Source organism: Coenobita brevimanus, chromosome 110, assembly GCF_032717465.1.
Source record: "Coenobita brevimanus isolate Jiangsu-jjx chromosome 110, ASM3271746v2, whole genome shotgun sequence".
NCBI lineage: Eukaryota > Metazoa > Arthropoda > Malacostraca > Decapoda > Coenobitidae > Coenobita > Coenobita brevimanus.
Window position 1 is genome coordinate 45,761,678 of NC_137063.1, and position 18,329 is coordinate 45,780,006.

General features: G+C 40.9%; 1 protein-coding gene across 1 annotated transcript; it reads right to left on the reverse strand.

The window, feature by feature from the left end:
* Positions 1-4,129: 4,129 nt before the first annotated feature.
* Positions 4,130-18,090, reverse strand: LOC145417367 (ankyrin repeat family A protein 2-like). The gene is made up of 6 exons (XM_080286042.1): positions 17,949-18,090; positions 12,635-12,761; positions 10,227-10,345; positions 8,614-8,718; positions 8,177-8,324; positions 4,130-4,563 (listed from the first exon to the last, which is right to left on the reverse strand). Exons 1-6 carry the CDS (start codon positions 18,063-18,065, stop codon positions 4,514-4,516), a joined length of 666 nt encoding a protein of 221 aa, XP_080142168.1. The 5' UTR covers positions 18,066-18,090; the 3' UTR covers positions 4,130-4,513.
* Positions 18,091-18,329: the final 239 nt, after the last annotated feature.

An 18,329-nucleotide genomic window follows, 5' to 3' on the forward strand; every position in this document is an offset into this window, starting at 1 on the left:
ATGGCACCTGGTGGTCTAGTGGATAATTAAGGTGCTCCAATGGGATTGAGCTGATGCAGGTGTATATCCAAGGGGTGGTTGGGGTTTATTGCTCAGGTAATGCCACTCAGGAATAAGAGAGGCTAGTCACTCTCATCTTAAATGTCAGGACTAACTTGCCTAGCCCCGGGCTCCTATGCTCCTCATGGGGCAATGTAGGATGGATGATGATGATGATGATGATGATGATGGATAAAACATCCAAATTCTATTTAACAAAATAACTTCCAATGGGTGATATGCTACGCACCAAATTCCTTTTAAGTATCAGTATCGGTAGAAAATCAGCCGATACCGACTCCGATACCCTAAAAATAGGCCAATACCACTGATACCGATACATCGGTACAGCTCTAGTTTATGCATTGTTTTCTTTGTGTTCAATTAAATTGCATATTCTAATATGTGTTCTATGTCTACAAAGAGCCAAAAGACCGGAGAACACTGCCAAAACTAGGAGGGGTACTGTACATATAGGCTGGGTATAGGTATAGGGTTGGGTATGGGTAAGGTATGGGTATAGTAGAGGATATTGCTCCACATCTGAACTTCGTCCCTATCCGGATATGCCTTTACTTTATTCCGTCGACTAACTGAGGGATTACTGTATGAGTGTGTGTGTGTGTGTGTGTGTGTGTATATACATATATATATATATATATATATATATATATATATATATATATATATATACATATATATATATATATATATATATATATATGTATATATATATATATATATATATATATATATATATATATATATATATATATATATATATATATATATACATAAGCAGGTAGGTGGGGGCACTCACCATCCACTCACTCGATGTTGTGCTACTTTGGGTGTCTGCTCTTTCCTCTCTTCCTTCCTTCTTCTTTTGTGTTTCTTTCCTTCATTCTTTCCTCTTCTTCCTGCTTACGGGTGACTCTACACCCTCTTCTGACTTTCTTTCCTTCATTCTTTCCTCTTCCTTCTGCCTATGGGTGACTCTACACTGAGTGACAAGCCAAATGGTTTCCTGTACACCAGGAAACAATTTACTACGCTGGGTGGTAATCATATAATCAAATTATGGCGCCTGGTGGTTTAGTGGGTAATTAAGGCACTCCAATCGGACTGAGCCTGTATAGATTCATATCCATGGGGTGGTTGGGGTTTATTGCTCACATAATTCCACTCAGGGATGAGTGAGGCTGGCCACTCTCATCTTAAATGTCAGGACCGACCTGCCTAGCCCCGGGCTCCTATGCTTCTAATGGGGAGGTATAGGATTGGATGATGAATGGATGGATGGATAAACAGAATATATAAAAGACATTTCTGAACTGAGGGAGTTAATACTCTACAGTACAGTGCTGTAAAATTTAGTAAAAGCTGAAATCTTACATCTGTTTGTATTACTGAGCTTGCACATATGTATGTAAAACTTTTTAAAGCTACACATGGTTATATAAGAAAAAATATATATTAATTGCAAAACAGATGTTCTTCTTTCTTATCCTGTACATATATGAATACAGACATAGTGAAAATCATAGTACACAAATATTTCAGTCTCAGAATTATATTATTTGCTAAGAGTAAATAAATAATTTTCCAGTACGTACTTCAATCGAAAACTGGCATTTTCTGTGGGAAAAGGTTTAAGATTAATAAAACTGTCTGACAGCAGCCAAACTATATCTTCCTACTGAGAAGGTTAATATCTTCTTTGCAAGCTCAGATGCAGCTACAATAGAAGCCTTTAAATACTAGCACAGTACAATGACCTGCCAATTACTATGAAGATTTAATTTCTTGAAAAACAATGTACTACTGGAAAAGAAAATTTGTATGATACACATTGTGCTCCGACAAACTTTGAGATAGATTTAACAATACATTACTGTATTGTATTTAAAAACTAGGTAATATATTACAGTTTTACCATTAAAAAAAAAAAAAAAAAAAAAAAAAAAAAAAAAAAAAAAAGGAGAGGTAATGTCTCAGGATAGAAAAAATACTAAACAGCTGGAAAGCTAATACCAGCAGGGTTTTCAGTGCAAACATTTTGTAGTTTACGAGAGGTAACTGAATATGAGGAAATACCGGACACAAAATTGTTGCTTCCTGAACTCCTCACTACACACATCTTTGGGTTATGTGGTCATGCTTTAAAAATTTTCACCACAAACCAAACAGCAATTATACACAAACACACAAATATAAACTGTATATATATATATATATATATATATATATATATATATATATATAATATACTGTATATATAGGATATGATGTGTGAGCTGATATCGGAAAACAAGTTCATGAAAGATTTAAAATTGCTCCCTCAGCCTTCGATACACACCCTCTCAGGTAGCATGTTTTCATCATCCATCGAAATATTTGCTGCCTTAAGTCTCTTACTAACAATGTTTTGTTTGTCTTTACGGAGTACGGTGTATCATTAATGTTTAACTTCTGCTTTACAGTGTGTCTTCAAAGTTTGTCTTATGTATTGCAATAAAGTGTATCATTAATGTACTGCAGGAGACAATATTTTCTTCTAAGGTCTATGTAGGGAGGTTAGGGTTAAAATCGGGATTCATGAACACATTACAGTGAACTTCCAATAATCCGGCATCCGATGGTTTAGAAAACCCGATGGTTTGGAATTTTCAGCCCAGGGTCATTTTTAGCTTTTTGGGTAAAAAATCAAGAAAAATCAGGAAAAAATTGAAAAATATCAAAAAATAGCTGAAAGCGGTGCCCTGAACTATCCACTTCCGCACCCAAGCCGACATTCAGGAGGTCCCGGATGTTATTCCTTGGGTGTGTTTTGAACATTTTCAAGTACTGGTACCTGTCTGCTAGTCCGGAAAATCTGATAATCCGGAAGGTCCGTGGGCTACTGCATTCCAGATTAAAGGACTTTTACTGTAGTTGGTTCTTTTGGTACCTATTACCAGTACAGTCACCTCTCACATAACGTGCGATCAGAGCACGGAAACTGTCATGGCACGGCCCTTTTTTTTAGTCCAAGATATGGTCAAAAAGCGATTTTGACAAAATATTATGCAGGTGGAGAAATTGCCCAGTTCTTAAAAGAATGTACTACGCTGCTATGATAGTGAAAACGCAGCCTGAGGCCAAAAATTATGGAATATTTAGTCATTACGCGAGAGAACTGGTCAAAACACGGTAAAAAACAGACAAAATGCGGGCAGATTTAGTCACAGCGCGTGACGTATCCTCTGATCCTCCCTGCCTCTTAGCGGTTTGCCCAGACCAAGCCACAGGTTATGCCGATTTTGCTAGATACTAAAATGCATGTATGAGATTTAGTACTTATGGTAGTGTTAAGTACATCTTGAATGACTTAGAAAAAAAATGCCAACTAATTTTCTGTTAATGATCTGTGATGAGCATAATACTGTATAACAGAAATAATCTGTTTAACTTTTTTTAAGAAGTGGCAACACACAGTTCTCCCATTTCAGAAACTTGGTGAAGCAAAAAAGTGGAGGGAACTTTGGCCATGTTTGACCTATTGATTAATATTGACCTATTTTGTCAATATTGTGCTATAACTTGATTACAAAAATGTGGGGGGGGGGAAGGAGTAATATTAGTGACTTTTGATTGAATGGTTAGTGACATTTTAGTGACTTATAGGCATAAGCATAGCAACATTTGAAAATGTGAGTTGGCAACCCTGATTTCCGTCGCTCCAGTCAACCTTCTGCCCGCTTGCTGGCTCCACACATGCCGTGTGTTAACTTTGCTCTTTTTTTTTTGGCCACCTGACCTAGCCTAACCATGCCGCACTACCGTGACTCAGCAAGATGGCGGAAGAGTTTGACCCAGGAGCAGAAGCTTGACGTGATCAAGCAGAAGGAGAGAGGAGAACGTAATTGTGCTATCGCCAAAAAGTGCCAAGTCAATGAGTCAGCCATTCTTCTGACCCAGCACTTGCTATGATGGAAAGGTACCTGGTCATGTCCTGCAACCAACGGAAGAGGGCAGAAGTTCCAATCGACTCTATAGACACACACAAACTCTTCAATTCAAGCTGAGGAATCCTCCAGTGTTTGTGGGTACTGAAGCCATTTTTATGTAGGTAAATGTCCTGGGAAAAATCTCAGAATATTGACCCAAAAGGTGAAGTTGGGGCTGGCTTGGGTACCATGAAACCCTTTAACACATAAACATATGGCTGCATAACGCGGAATTCTCATAAAGCAGGACCTGCCAGGAACAATATTCGCACATTATGTGAACAATGACTGTATGTGGTATTCTGATATGCAGAACACAGCCTAGATACATCATTTCAGTAAAGCAAGGGGTCACCATGTTGTATAATGCTCTTGTTACTTTAAAAATAATCAATTCCTTTCCTATACAATAAATACAGTACAGTACTAGTACTGTTTATCATCTGAATTTGTACACAGAGACGTTATCAAATACCCTACATAATTTACGAGGGCTCCAGCAGCTTAAGGAAGTGGCGCTCCATGACGAGTTGCACTGTGATGGAATAACAATGCACACCATCAGATCAATATACAGTAATCCCTTATTCAGTAGTAGGTCTGTTCCTAAAAATGTGTCAAGTGGGGATCAATTTAAATGAGGCTTAAGTTCCACACACACACACACACACACACACACACACACACACACACAAAAATCCAACATTAACAAATCAAATTCAAGAGAGTAAATAAAAATCAAAACATACCTGATACTGCACATGAGTACAGGGGGTATATCTACGTATCAAGTCCAGTAACAACTTGAAGAAAATGGCAATACAGCATAGGCCTGATGAGATAAGTGCGACTTTTTTTTTTTTTTTTTTTAATGCGAGGAAGAAGGAACCAAAGGCCATGAGCCTGCAGTAACAGTTCCCTCCAAGAGAAAACAAAATACAATAGAGAGCCAAATTCAAGATCCGATCATTTTGAGATACCTGGACACACTGCATTTGAAAGACTGGAGATCATAGGCAGCAGGAAATACAGACAGAGGGAGACAGTTCCAGAGTTGACCTGTTGCATAAATGAAAGACTGGGAGTAACGGTTAACTCTTGCATTAGAGAGTTGGACAGAAAAGGGATGAGAGTTTGCTGCCAGACGGGTGTTACGCGCCTGTTGTAGAGGTGGAGGAATGCAAGCAGACAGTTCAGAGGAGCAGTGACCATTAAAGTAGCAATAGAAAAGAGATAAAGATGCAACAATGCGGCGAAGAGACAGAGGTTGAAGAGAGTCAGTAAGAGGAGGAGAGTTAATGAGACAGAAAGCCTTTGACTCCACCCTATTGAGAAGAGCTGTATGTGGGGAGCCTCCCCACACATGAGAGTTGTACTCCACACAGGGGCGGATAAAACCCCTGTATAGAGTCAACAATTGTGCAGGGGTAAAGAAAGAGTGGAGTCGGCTTAGCACACCCAATCTCTTGGAAGCAGATTTTACAAGAGATGTAATATGATCTTTCCAAGATACATCCCGAGTAAATGAAATCCCAAGCATGTTCAAGAATGATACAGGATTAAGCTGGATATTATTAAACATTAGTGGGTATACCTGTGGAAGATTTTGTCAGGTTGATAGGTGTAAGAACTGAGTCTTAGATGCATTAAAAACAACCACATTATTTTTACCCCAGTCAGAGATACGAGCCAAGTCTGACACTAGGTGTGCCATAGCCTCATCCCTTGTCTGTTGAAGTAACTGTTGAGATGGGCGTTGTGGGAACCGAATGGAAAGGTGAAGGATGGAGTCATCAGCGTATGAGTGGACAGGGTTAGATGTACAGCTTAGAAGATCATTGATGAATAAAAGGAAGAGAGTTGGTGATAGGACAGAGCCCTGAGGAAAACCACTGTTGATAGATCTAGGAGAAGAACGATGGCCGTCTACAACAGCGGCTATAGAACGACCAGAAAGGAAGCTAGCGATGAAGGCACAGATAGAAGGATAGAAAGCGTAGGAGGGCAGTTTGGAAATTAAAGATTTATGCCAGACTCGATCGAAAGCCTTTGAGATGTCAAGTGCAATGGCAAAACTTTCGCCAAAGTCCCAAAAGGAGGATGACCAGGAGTCTGAAAGGTAGGTGAGATCGCCAGTGGAGCGTCCCTGACGGAACCGGTACTGACGATCGGAAAGAAGGTTGTGATAGGAAAGATGACTTAAAATTTTTCTATTGAGAATTGACTCGAAAACTTTTGAAATACAGGATGTTAAAGCAATTGGACGATAGCTGGAGGGTTGGGAGTGGTCACCCATCTTTGGGACTGGCTGAATGAGAGCAAACTTCCAGCAAGAAGGAAAGGTACAAGTTGACAGACAAAGGCGAAAGAGTTTGCCTAGGCAGGGTGTAAGCACAGAAGCACAGTTCTTGAGAACAACAGGAGGGACTCCATCAGGCCCATATGCCTTGTTAGTACTGAGGCCAGTGATGGCAGAAAATACATCAGCTGAAGAAATTTTAATGTCAGCCATGAGGAAGTCAGAGGGGGGAAGTGATGGAGGAACAGCACCGGAATCGTCTAAGGTGGAATTGGAGGAGAAAGTCTGTGCGAAGAGATCTGCTTTATCAGTAGAAGAAATAGCTACAGAACCATCAGAGTAGAAAAGAGGAGGGAAGGATGATGAGGTAAAGTTATTAGAAAGGTTTTTGGCAAGGTGCCAGAAGGAGCGGGAAGAATTTGAGTTGGAGAGATGAGAGCATTTAGTGTGGATGAAATTATTTTTAGCATAGCGAAGAACAGACTTAGCACGATTCCGGGCAGATACGTAAAGATGATGTGGTTCAGGGGTGGGTTGGCTCTGGTACCTTTTGTAGGCCCTCTCCTTGTTGCGGACAGCATTAGAACAAGCGTGATTAAACCAAGGCTTTCTTGCTTTAGTCAAAGGATATGAGAAAGGAATGTATGCTTCCATGCCCAAGAGAATAACCTCCGTAATGCGCAAGGCACACTCAGATGGCTCAAGGCCATGGAAGCAATAATCATTCCAGGGAAAATCAAAGAAGTACTGCCTGAGGGCCTCCCAGTCCGCAGCTCCAAAATGCCACAGATGACGTTTCCCTGGAGGGTCCACAGGCCGTACCAGAGTGATAGGATAGGTTAAGGTGATAAGGTTGTGATCGGAGGAGCCCAACGGAGAGAAATTAACAGAGTAAGCAGAAGGATTAGTTGTGAGGAAGAGGTCAAGTATGTTGGAGCTCTCTCCAAGGCGGTCAGGGATACGGGTAGGGTGCTGTACAAGCTGCTCTAGGTCATTAAGGATAGAAAAGATGAAACCTTGTTCACCAGGTGGAACAGTGAAAGGAGAGGAGACTTGCATCTATACTCTTCACTGAAGTGACAGTGTGATTTGTATCCAAACAACGACCCACTCAGTTACTCGCACACTCTCTCTACATGTCCATGCCACCTTGGTCTACCCTACACAGTCACTAACATTCCACAATAACCAAGCATTCTCTTAATTCTGCACTTTGTTCTGTCTGTCAGTGTCGTATTACACATCTGTTTAGCTCTTCTCACTACTGCACACACATCTTCATTCGTTGCTGCCCATGTTTCACTAACACAGAGCATTACACCTCTCACACAAGAAATACCATTGCCCCTGCTAGGTCAACAGCTCTCTGAGTTTCTTCAAACCACCTATGACTTACAATTAAACTAGTTTTTGTAGCAACTCCATACTGATTACATTACTCAAACAGCAAAGCCTATCATCAGCAACCCTTTCCCCTACAACAATCTCCTCCAGCCTAGGAAGGAGTCCTTGATTTCCCTTGAAATTATGGCACATTCATAACTATTCTATCTTGCAATATGACACAAAGTCCTACCATATAAAAGCAATTCCAATATATTATTAGGATACAGTTGCCTTTTACTTTGACAAGAGACTCTGGGACCCAGTATACCATTGTCAGATTATCAATGGAATCTGTGATAATGATGGAATGAAGAGGCACATAACAAACTCATCTTCTTTGCAGTGGCTACCAATGGTTCAGCAAAGACTGGATAATATAGAGGTATGTTTGATACAAAGGTAAAACTTTTCAGATAGAAAATACCAAATTAATAAAATAGTAAAAAAATCTACATTAACTCACCTTGCTTGCTGCCTCGGTTGACTGCAATGGTGAAAGCTGAGGCTCCATCCACATTGGTGATGGTGGGGTCAGCACCATGATCTAACAGTTCATTGGCACAGTGGGAGTGGTCACCATAAGCTGCATACATCAGTGAAGTGTTGCCCATCTGAAGAAATATGAAACATGGGATTATAATACCAAGTACTATATTGGCATTAAAAAGTATGGTTTATCAAGAATACCTCAGCCAAACTTAACTGATCTACTTTGGTTTAATTATCTATCTCTTTTAATCCCTTCAAGTAATATTCACCCACATGCTTTTACTGGAGCAAAGACAGTCAAAGTTTCATTGGCATGAACCCATACAAAAAACTGCACCTAATGATTTTTTGATAATTGTACTGTGTAATTATTAATCATATACCTCACCACCATATCACTATCAAGCTTACATGATCGACATGATTGGGATCTGCTCCGAAACTTATGAGAAGCTTTACGATCTCATGATGTCCACTTGTGGCTGAAAGAAGCAAGGCTGTCTCCCCATCCTCACCCTAAGAATATAAAAATATTAATGCACCAATATGCATCATAGAAAGAGAAGTCATCATCACCATCCTAACAACTTTTCCCTATGCAAGGATAAGGCTCAGAAAGCAAAGAAAGAGAAAAACATAACAGAGGGAGATCTAAGCAAAAGCATGATCAGTGAAATAAGCCAAACACTCATTCACTCGCTAATCAAGCTCCCAGACTCCTGATTCCACCTGACATGCATGAGTAGCCACTTTTTTTTTTTTTTTTTTAGTTTCCTTTATATAGGTACCTCACATTACCTATCAAAGTGATGATTATCATGTATTAAAAAAAAAAAAAAAAAAAAAAGTCAGAGGAAGAATATATGTAGAAATAAAAGATGAAAACATGGGCAGCTGAGTTAAGAAAAGGGAACATGAAGGTCTTTTTTGTTAGTCAACATTAGTGAAATGCCACACAGATGAGTATATCTTGAATTCTTGACATTCACAGCAACAAGCTTTTTTTTTATTGTTATTTTTTTTTTTACGTGTCTGACTCTGGGCAAAGGCTTCAGGGCCTATTCCCAAGTCTCAGTGGTCATCCTTGGGGCCCAGTAGTCCTCATACATCTCCGCATGTCACCATTCTGGCGCTAACACCCACCATCCATACTGAATACATGCTAGGGCTGTCTCATACAGGACTGGTGTACTGGTATAAGTGGGGGTACTTTTATGACATGTCGGCAGGTCATGTGGTATATCAGAAAAGTCTGCTTTTTATGAAATTCAAATCCTTAAACTGTTCCCTGCACCAGCCGGGATTCGAACCTGGGCCCATTAAGACTGCAGGCTGGGACCTCCTCATTAAAATTGCAACTCATGAATGTCTAGTAATTAATCCATCCATCCATCATCCAATCCTACACTGCCCCATGAGGAACGTAGGAGCCCGGGGCTAAACGGTTGGTTCCGACATTTAAGATGAGAGTGACCAACCTCACTCATCCCTGAGTGGCATTACATGAGCAGTCAACCCCAACCATCCCTTGGATTAAAATACATGAAAATTGGATTATATGATTCTGGGCTCCAGGGCCAAATGGACTTTACTTTCCCATCTACCTTCACCATCCCCTAGTAGTGCCCTACACATTCTCACTCAGTGCTCTACTCAAACATTCTCTACAAGTACTCCATTCTTTACTGAACACCTCAGAAAACAAAAAATGTTTGAAATGATGTACCTGCCTGCCCAATCACAATTCAGAAAGCACAGTAATGTCACTGAAAGTATTTACCATCTCCTTGTGTTAACAAACATACCGCATCCTGGATATTAAACTTAGTGAGGAATTATGAATTTACAGTGTCACTCACACACACAGTTTTTCCAAATTAACCCTGTAAGTTTCCATCAACTAACTTTAACAAGAGTCTGATGCTTTCCTATCAAAATAAAATCATCTCAAGATAGCACAAATAAATAAAACAAATACAGTACATCATCAGAATGAGGTGGTTAAAGAACTCTCATCCACAAACCTCCATATTGGCCTTGGCTCTGTGCTGGAGGAGGAGCCGGGCTGTGGGCAACTGTCCATAGTATGATGACCACATAAGAGCTGTGAACCCATTACTGTCAACCTCATCAATATCAACATCTGCAATAATATAACTTCCTTAGAAAGCAGTGATCATCAAAACACAAAAGGGATCAATATACATAACTCTCACACACACACACACACACACACACACACACAGTTTAACCCCCCGACTCCCACTGACGTGTATATACGTCTGAATGTTTTGTCACCGTGACTCACATTGATGTATATAAACACACCGCAATTGCAAGGTCCATCATTTGCACATTTTTCACATTTTGTGTGTGATTTTTGGTACGTATACATGGGACACCTTCCTCTACCAGATGCCAGGCAGGGACAATGCCTTACCTCACATGACCTCCCCCCCCCCCAAGGCATTGTCTCGGCAATTCACCTGTTACCAGGGACCTGGCCAGAAAAGACATGTCGTGCCACGGAACAAAATTTAAGGCCAGAATGATTCCCCAATCGATGACAATGTGGAGAACAGAGTTTACGTAGCATTAGAGAAAGAAACAGTCAGAAATGATGATCAGGTAATGTCACCAAAAAAGGTGAGGTATGTTGATGTGTTTGGTGAGTGAAACAATGCTTATATCGCCTATATTACTGTGTGAAAACCAATATACTCTTGTACTACATATAAAATCATACCAAATAAATAAATACCATTTATGAGTGGTGTGGAATAGTTACCCCTCCCACAGAACTCATTTTCTCTGGAGCCTGCCTCATAGAAAACACAGTAAGGTAAGGGGTACTGTTACCTGTATCCGGTATTTTAAACCTCAGGTGAGCAATTTCTCTATGAATTTTTGATGTTTCTCACCAAATGCGGAGGTTTGAGCCAAAAAAAATTTTTTCCCCAAATCTGTCGGGATTGGGGGGGGGGGGGGGGGTCAGTGGTGCAAAATCAGTCAGGACGGGGCGGGTTAAAGCAAAGTTTGACTGGCTGAGCCATGGAGACGGGATTCCACGAGTGTAGCTCATTTCCTGTATATCACTGGGATAGGATACACGATTGGACCCGGACATGGGAAATGAAATTTAATGTAAAGAAATGTAAAATATTGGAAATGTGTAGAAGTACCAGAAGGCCATCACTGAATTATTTGTTGGGAAATGAATTAATCACAAAAATGAGAGAAAAGAAAGATTTGGGAGTGCTGGTCCAAGATAGTTTGTCACCAGAAAAGCACATTAACAAGATAGTTGGAGAGACTTATAAACTCTTGACTAACATAAGAGTAGCATTTCATTATATGATTGAGGAGATGATGAGAAAATTGATAGTGGCCATGATCCGCCCCAGGTTAGAATGTGCAGCGGTAGTGTGGTCCATGACTGAAAGAATACAAAGAACAGCAACCAAGATGGTCCCCAGTCTGGCAGACCTGTCATACAGAGAGAGGCTGGAAAAGCTGGATTTGCCTTCCTTAGAGGAAAGGAGAAAGAGAGGAGACATGATTGCAGTGTTCAGGACCATGGTGGGAGTAGATAAAATTGACAAAGAAGACAGTTTGTATGGGATAAGAGAGCAACAAGAGGACACGAAATGAAATTGAAAAAGTCAAGCTGCTTGAAGGATATCAAGAAATATAGCTTTCCTTACAGAAGTATAGACTTATGGAATAGCCTGGACAAAGAGATTGTCCAGTCTAAAAACTTAAACGAGTTTAAAGCTAAATTTGACTTACTGAGAAACAGCGACGGAAACCCACAAGCAAAGCACATTCCGTGTATATCACAATTAGGTATATTAGGTAAATATATAAATATTTGGAACGACTTAGACAAAGAGGTGGTGCATGAGAAAAACATTCATGTGTGTAAAGGTAGACTTGATAAATGTGGATTTGGAGATAGGACAACACGAGCATTGCTCAATTCCTGTATACTACAAATAGGTAAATACACACACACACACACACTAACAAAATTGTCTAAAAAGCAGATTCTGAACATCATCATCATAAAGTCTAAAACATTTAAGGGCAGTTAGTCTCAAGACATAATATACATAGAAACCTCCAACTACTGCTTGTAGTTACATTCAAAGCACACAACTATCACTCCAACTAGTGCTTTAACCCTTTGCTGGGATTTCTCTTGACTATGCAAAACTGTCTGATGTTAGCATAAATAAAATTCTGAGTTGCAACTATAACACAGAAAGGGTGACACATTTTTATGTGTACTGTCTTGATATTATGTACTGTACAGATGAGTTCCTGTAATATGAACATACTTAAAAATGAGACTACCCTTCCATACAAGAAGACAATTTATGTAAAGACTCCAGATGCATAAAAATGATCAGTGTGGTGTTAAGTGCCTTGCCTCTAAGATCATGTGCAGAGAGCTCTCCCATGGCAGAGCGGTTGTGAAGCGTGAGGTCATCAGGCTCCACGTGGCTGGTCTGAGTCTGGATGTTGCCACGTTGTAGGTTGGTCAGCACTGTCACAGGCTGCACAACAACACAAGTAAGTGGAGGCTAGCAAGGTCACAAAGGGAAATGCTTAGAAAAATAAAAACAAATAAACAAAGACAGCAACACAAGTAGGTGGAGGCTAAAAAGGTCACAAAGGGAAATGCTTAGAAAAAATAAACAAATAAACAAACTTACAAACATTTTTGAGAGCATCATTAGGCAATTTCTTTCTTCTAAGTTAGACCTACAAAAATTTTAAGAGGTACAATAGTTCTCTTTCGTCCTCCTCCTGCCTATGGGTGCCTCTACACTGAGTGACAAGCCAAATGATTTCCAGAAAACCATTTACTATGCTGGGTGGCAACCATATAACCAAATTATGGCGCCTGGTGGTTTAGTGGGCAATTAAGGCGCTCCAGTTGGATTGAGCCTGTGTAGGTTTATATCTAAGGGGTGGCTGGGGTTTATTGCTCACATAATGCCACTCAGGGATGAGTGAAGCTAGTCATTCTCATCTTAAATGTCAGGACCAACTTGCATAGGCCTGGGCTCCTCTGCTCCTCATGGGGCGACACAGGACTGGATGATGATGGATGACAACAGGTCTCAATCATCTTCACAATATTAACTAATTTCCAAATCACGCTGAGCAGTGAGGTCGTTAATAAGGCTCCTTTATCATTAGGGATATGAAGCCTCAAGTACAATCTCTTCCCCCTTCTTGTCCCATAGGAAATGCAAGGTTATTTTAACACAAGTGCCAAGTGGTGGGGTCACCTCATTCCCACAGAAACAAAGAAAGAGAGATGGAGGAGAGGGACTGAGCAACTAACTTTAACAATTTTATTGCTTTGTATGATATGCTGAGATACAAGAGTAAACTCTCAATTATCCATTGTAATTCAGTCAAGCCCTATGCTGAATAACATGAAACACCGGATATTACACATCAAGGTCAACATTCAGCTTTGAGCTAGATACAGTACTGCGATTCTATCTGTCTCGACCCTCTATCCTAAAAACTTTATCATCATCATCATCGTCTGGATCTCCTTTCCCACCCTTGGGCAGGGTGAGAAGCAGCAATGTCCAGACAGCCGAAGTCTGCCCAATCCATTGCGCCATGTTTCCATTCACTCATTATTCAAGCCCCTTGGAATCCTGGCTCTATCTGGTACCCCAAAAACATTTACCACATTCTCTAGCTTCACATAAATGTATCCGATAGAGTCAATCCGGTCGCTGTCACATTAAAAAGGAGTGCCAAATCCCTGATCATGCACTTCTCAAAACATTCATCCTGCTAGCTTGATCTCTTGTCAGTTCGCTAGTCTCTCCGACTTCCATACTTCTCTTCCTCACACACTCATCCACCATATCCCTCCACTTTCTCTTAGGCCTACCTCGCCTCCTCCCTCCTTCAAATTTGCTAAGATACATCTTTTCCACCACTCAATTGTTATCCATTCTCTCCACATGACCATACCATCTCAGTACACTCTCTTCGATTCTGGTGTCCACAGACTTCCTCACTCCACATCTTTCATGAAACATATTATTTTGTATTCTATCCACTCTCTGTACGCAACATACATTCCTCAGCAATCCCATCTCCACTGCTCTCACTCCTGACTTTTCATTTTCATGCCACACCACAGTCTCACATCCATTTGTCAAGTTAAAGTTGGCACTAACACTCCTTCATGTAAGCCTCGTGCAGCTGCAACACTCATGCCTCTGTTTTTTATCAAGGGCAGTGACTCAATCGGTAGACAAGCGGTCTGTAGTCCTACCGGACCCAGGTTCAAATCCCCGCTGGGGCAGGGAACAGTTTAAGAGTTCGAATTTCATAAAAAACAGACATTCCTGATCTACCAGAAGACCCACTGACATGTTGTAAAAGTACCCCAGCTAATACTAATACATCAATCCTGTATGAGATAGCCCTAGTATGTACTCAATATGGACAGTGGGTGTTGGTGCTGAAGCGGTGACATGTAGAGGTGTATGGTATGTAGGAGGACTACTGGGCCTTGGGAGCAGGCTGTGAAGCCATGCCCAGAGTTGGATACACACACACACACACACACACAAATAGCTGAGATTGTTGTGGAGTGGATATGGAAGTTGTGTAGACTGGCTTGGGAAGAGGGAAGGGTTCCAGAGGACTGGAATTCAGGTATAATTGTTCCTCTATACAAAGGAAAAGGAGAGAGAAGTATGGGGTAACCATAGGGGTATTTGCCTTCTTAGTGTGACTGGTAAAATATACAGTAGAATACTCATTGATAGGGTTAGGCATATAACAGAGGAGCTAGTTGAAGAAGAACAAGGGGGATTTAGGAAGGGAAAAGGGTGTGTAGATCAGATATTTTTTCTAAGATGTTTAGTGGACAAGTATCTAAAGGAGGGAAAGAAAGTGTATGTTGCCTTCATGGACCTGGAGAATGCTTATGACAGAATAGATAGGCAAGATACGTGGAACGTATTAAGAATATATGGAGGGGAAATTGTTCAGTGCTGTGAAGAGCATGTACAAGGGAGCTAGGGCTACGGAGTTGGTGGATGGTGAGCTGAGTTCTTTGATCTAAATGTGGGACTGAAACAGGGATGAGTGATGTCTCCATGGCTGTTTAATATATACATGGATGGGGTTGTAAAGGAGGTGCAAGGTAGGGCAGTGGATGTAGGGGTGGCTCTAATGAATGAGGGTGAGATTTGGAAGATTCCGATGTTGCTGTTTGCTGATGATAGAGTATTGTTGGATGAAGATGAACGGGAGCTGCAAGGTTTGCTGAATGAATCTGGGACAGCGTGTAAGAAGAGGAGACTGAAAGTTAATGTAAACAAGAGTAAAGTTATGGTGATTAAGAGGAATGAAGTCACAGAATGCACAGTAAGGTTGGATGGTGAGGATATGGAGAATGTGAGCGCATTCAAGTACTTGGGTAGTGTGATGAGTAAGGATGGAACTTTTGAGGATGAAGTGATTGAAAGGGTACAGCAGGGACGGAAGGTCATTGGTTCACTGAAAGCAGTGAAGAGCAATGGGTAGGTGAGTATGGAAGTTAAGTCACTGCATGATAGTATTGTGATCCCTACCCTGACGTATGGAAACAAGGCATGGACCTTGCTAGAGGGGAACAAGTCAAGAGTGAGGGCAGTGGAAATGAGTTACTTGAGAGGAGCATGTGGAGTGATGTGGAGGGATAAGTTGATGAATGAATAAGTGAAGGAACATTGTGGGGTAGATGTGGATGTGGTTGAGAAAATTAGGAAAAATATACTGAGGTGGTTTGGACATGTGGAGAGACTGGAGAATGAAAGACTACCTAGGACAGTGTATGTAAGTGAAGTGAAAGAAGGGAGAAGGAGGGGAAGACCAAGGATGAGGTGGAAGGATGGAGTTGAGAGGTATATGAGGGAAGGGGGAGTGAGTTGGGAAGAGGGTAGTCAAATGGTGGGTGACAGAGCAACTGAGAGGCATTTTGTCTGCAGCCACCCTTTGCGGGATTAGGGCGTCGGGCTACAAATAGATAGACAGATAGACAAAGGAAACGGGGAAAAGGAAGTGTGTGGTAATCAGCGGGGCATTTGTCTTCTTAGTGTAATGGGAAAAGTGTATGGTAGGATACTTATTGACAGAATTAGGCAAATAACAGAGGAGTCAGTTGGTGAAGAACATGGAGGTTTTAGGACGGGAAGAAGTTGTGTACATCAGATATTCATTCTGGCACTCTATGCCACTGTTCGCACAGCGCTTCACTTGCCACAGAAATTTTTTACAAGCGCCCCTGACGGGAAAAGGTTAAGGCAGTACATAAATATGCAAAAAACTATCAGTCCTGTATAGTACTGACTCATTCACAATTCACAATCAAAAGGGTTAACAACTGGCACTTGCTTTTTCAGCAATAATGAATCCTTATCAAAGACCTAAAACCAGCCATCATCAAATTTTAAAATTTCATCCAGTTATCATCTAATCCTTTTCTGCTCCATCAACACCACGGGGACTCAGAGCTAGGATACTCACTCCTGACAATTAACCCCTAAAGTACGCAATTCACTCTGCAGGTCTGTCCCTCCAGCCGCAAAACAGGGTCGATTTTTTTACTTTCACCAAGGTAAGAATTTTCTTCCACATTTCAAGAGACTGAATTTACACATCTGAAAATGTATGTTTCAGCCAGACTGACCAAATAGTTATCCCACAATTGCCCATCAAAGATGCAAAAAAGTTACCGATCCCCCATGGGCGAAAATAGAAAATGTACAGAAAATGCATTATTTACACAAAATAATTACAGTATATATACATACCTAATGTCAGTGTGAAGTTGGTAGGACAAGTTGTCATTGTGGCATATGCCCATAGCAACAAAACAAACCAGGCAAAAAATGGAGGTGGAGTGCATATGGCTGGAGGGGGGAGGAGGATGGAGGGATAGGGGAGGAGGGAGAGGGGGGGAAGGGTTGCTATGCACACACACCGCTGTAAGGGGTATGGCTGGTTAGGAGGGGACAATGTGGAGATCACGCATTAGGGCTGAGGGAGGTACAGTGACAGTAGTGGGGGGGGAAGGTTCCTTCTCCCCCACCTTAGAGGGCCAATCACACCATACCACCACAGACACTCTAGCTCTAATTGGTCTGATCCCATACACGTCACCAAAGGGGTGGAGTTACCCTCTCCCAGTTTTTGTGTGTCTTTAGCGATCGAGCGGGATAGGCTGGTGTGTCAAATTACACAAAAGCACGATCGTGAGGCACCGGTCTTTAGGGGTTAAGGTGAGAGTGACTGGCCTCATAAGCCCATGAGAGGCATACCATTAAACCACAACCAACCCTTGGACATGAGAAGCTGGACCACCTTTATTTTATCCTGGTTACTACCAAATGATTTTATTTACCTCGAATAAACCTCTACAAGTTAAAGGGTTAATACATAGGTAACCTATACTTAACACTTTGTTACATTTAAGAACTGCACCTGATCTACAGTTCTGCATGCGTACTGTGGCATAATGACTTTAAAGTACAGTACATCATAAAAAACAGGGATAATATATTCTGTTCTGGACAAAAAATGAAGACAATCTATTTAAAACACAACAACTCTATAGTTACATAAGCAGGAAACGTGAAAATACTATACAGAACTAATACCTGAGCCACAATAACTTGTGATTGTCATACAAACAGCATCCAGTAGCAGTTTACCCTGTATGGAGAGAAGGCAGATCTACGTGGGTGAGTCTCCCAAAGGTCCACATCATCATCATCCACTTCCTCCTCCTTCACAATCAAGTGACCATCTTCTTCCGATGATGACCCCATTATGTCCACCGATGCACAAACCCTCTCAGGCTCAACAACTGTGGATAATATTTGCATTTAATCACTTAATTTTTTCTATTATTTTTTCTGCTATTTATTTACAAAGCAATTGTTTTATAATCCAATTTTGAAAATTCATAAGCTTACTTCCTATCTACTTTAAAATGCCAGTAAATTTCAGTTTCAGGAAGGAAAAATATACTGTAATCCTGAAGGCCAAAAATAACACTAAAATACTCCTTTGAATCAATATATTGCCTAATA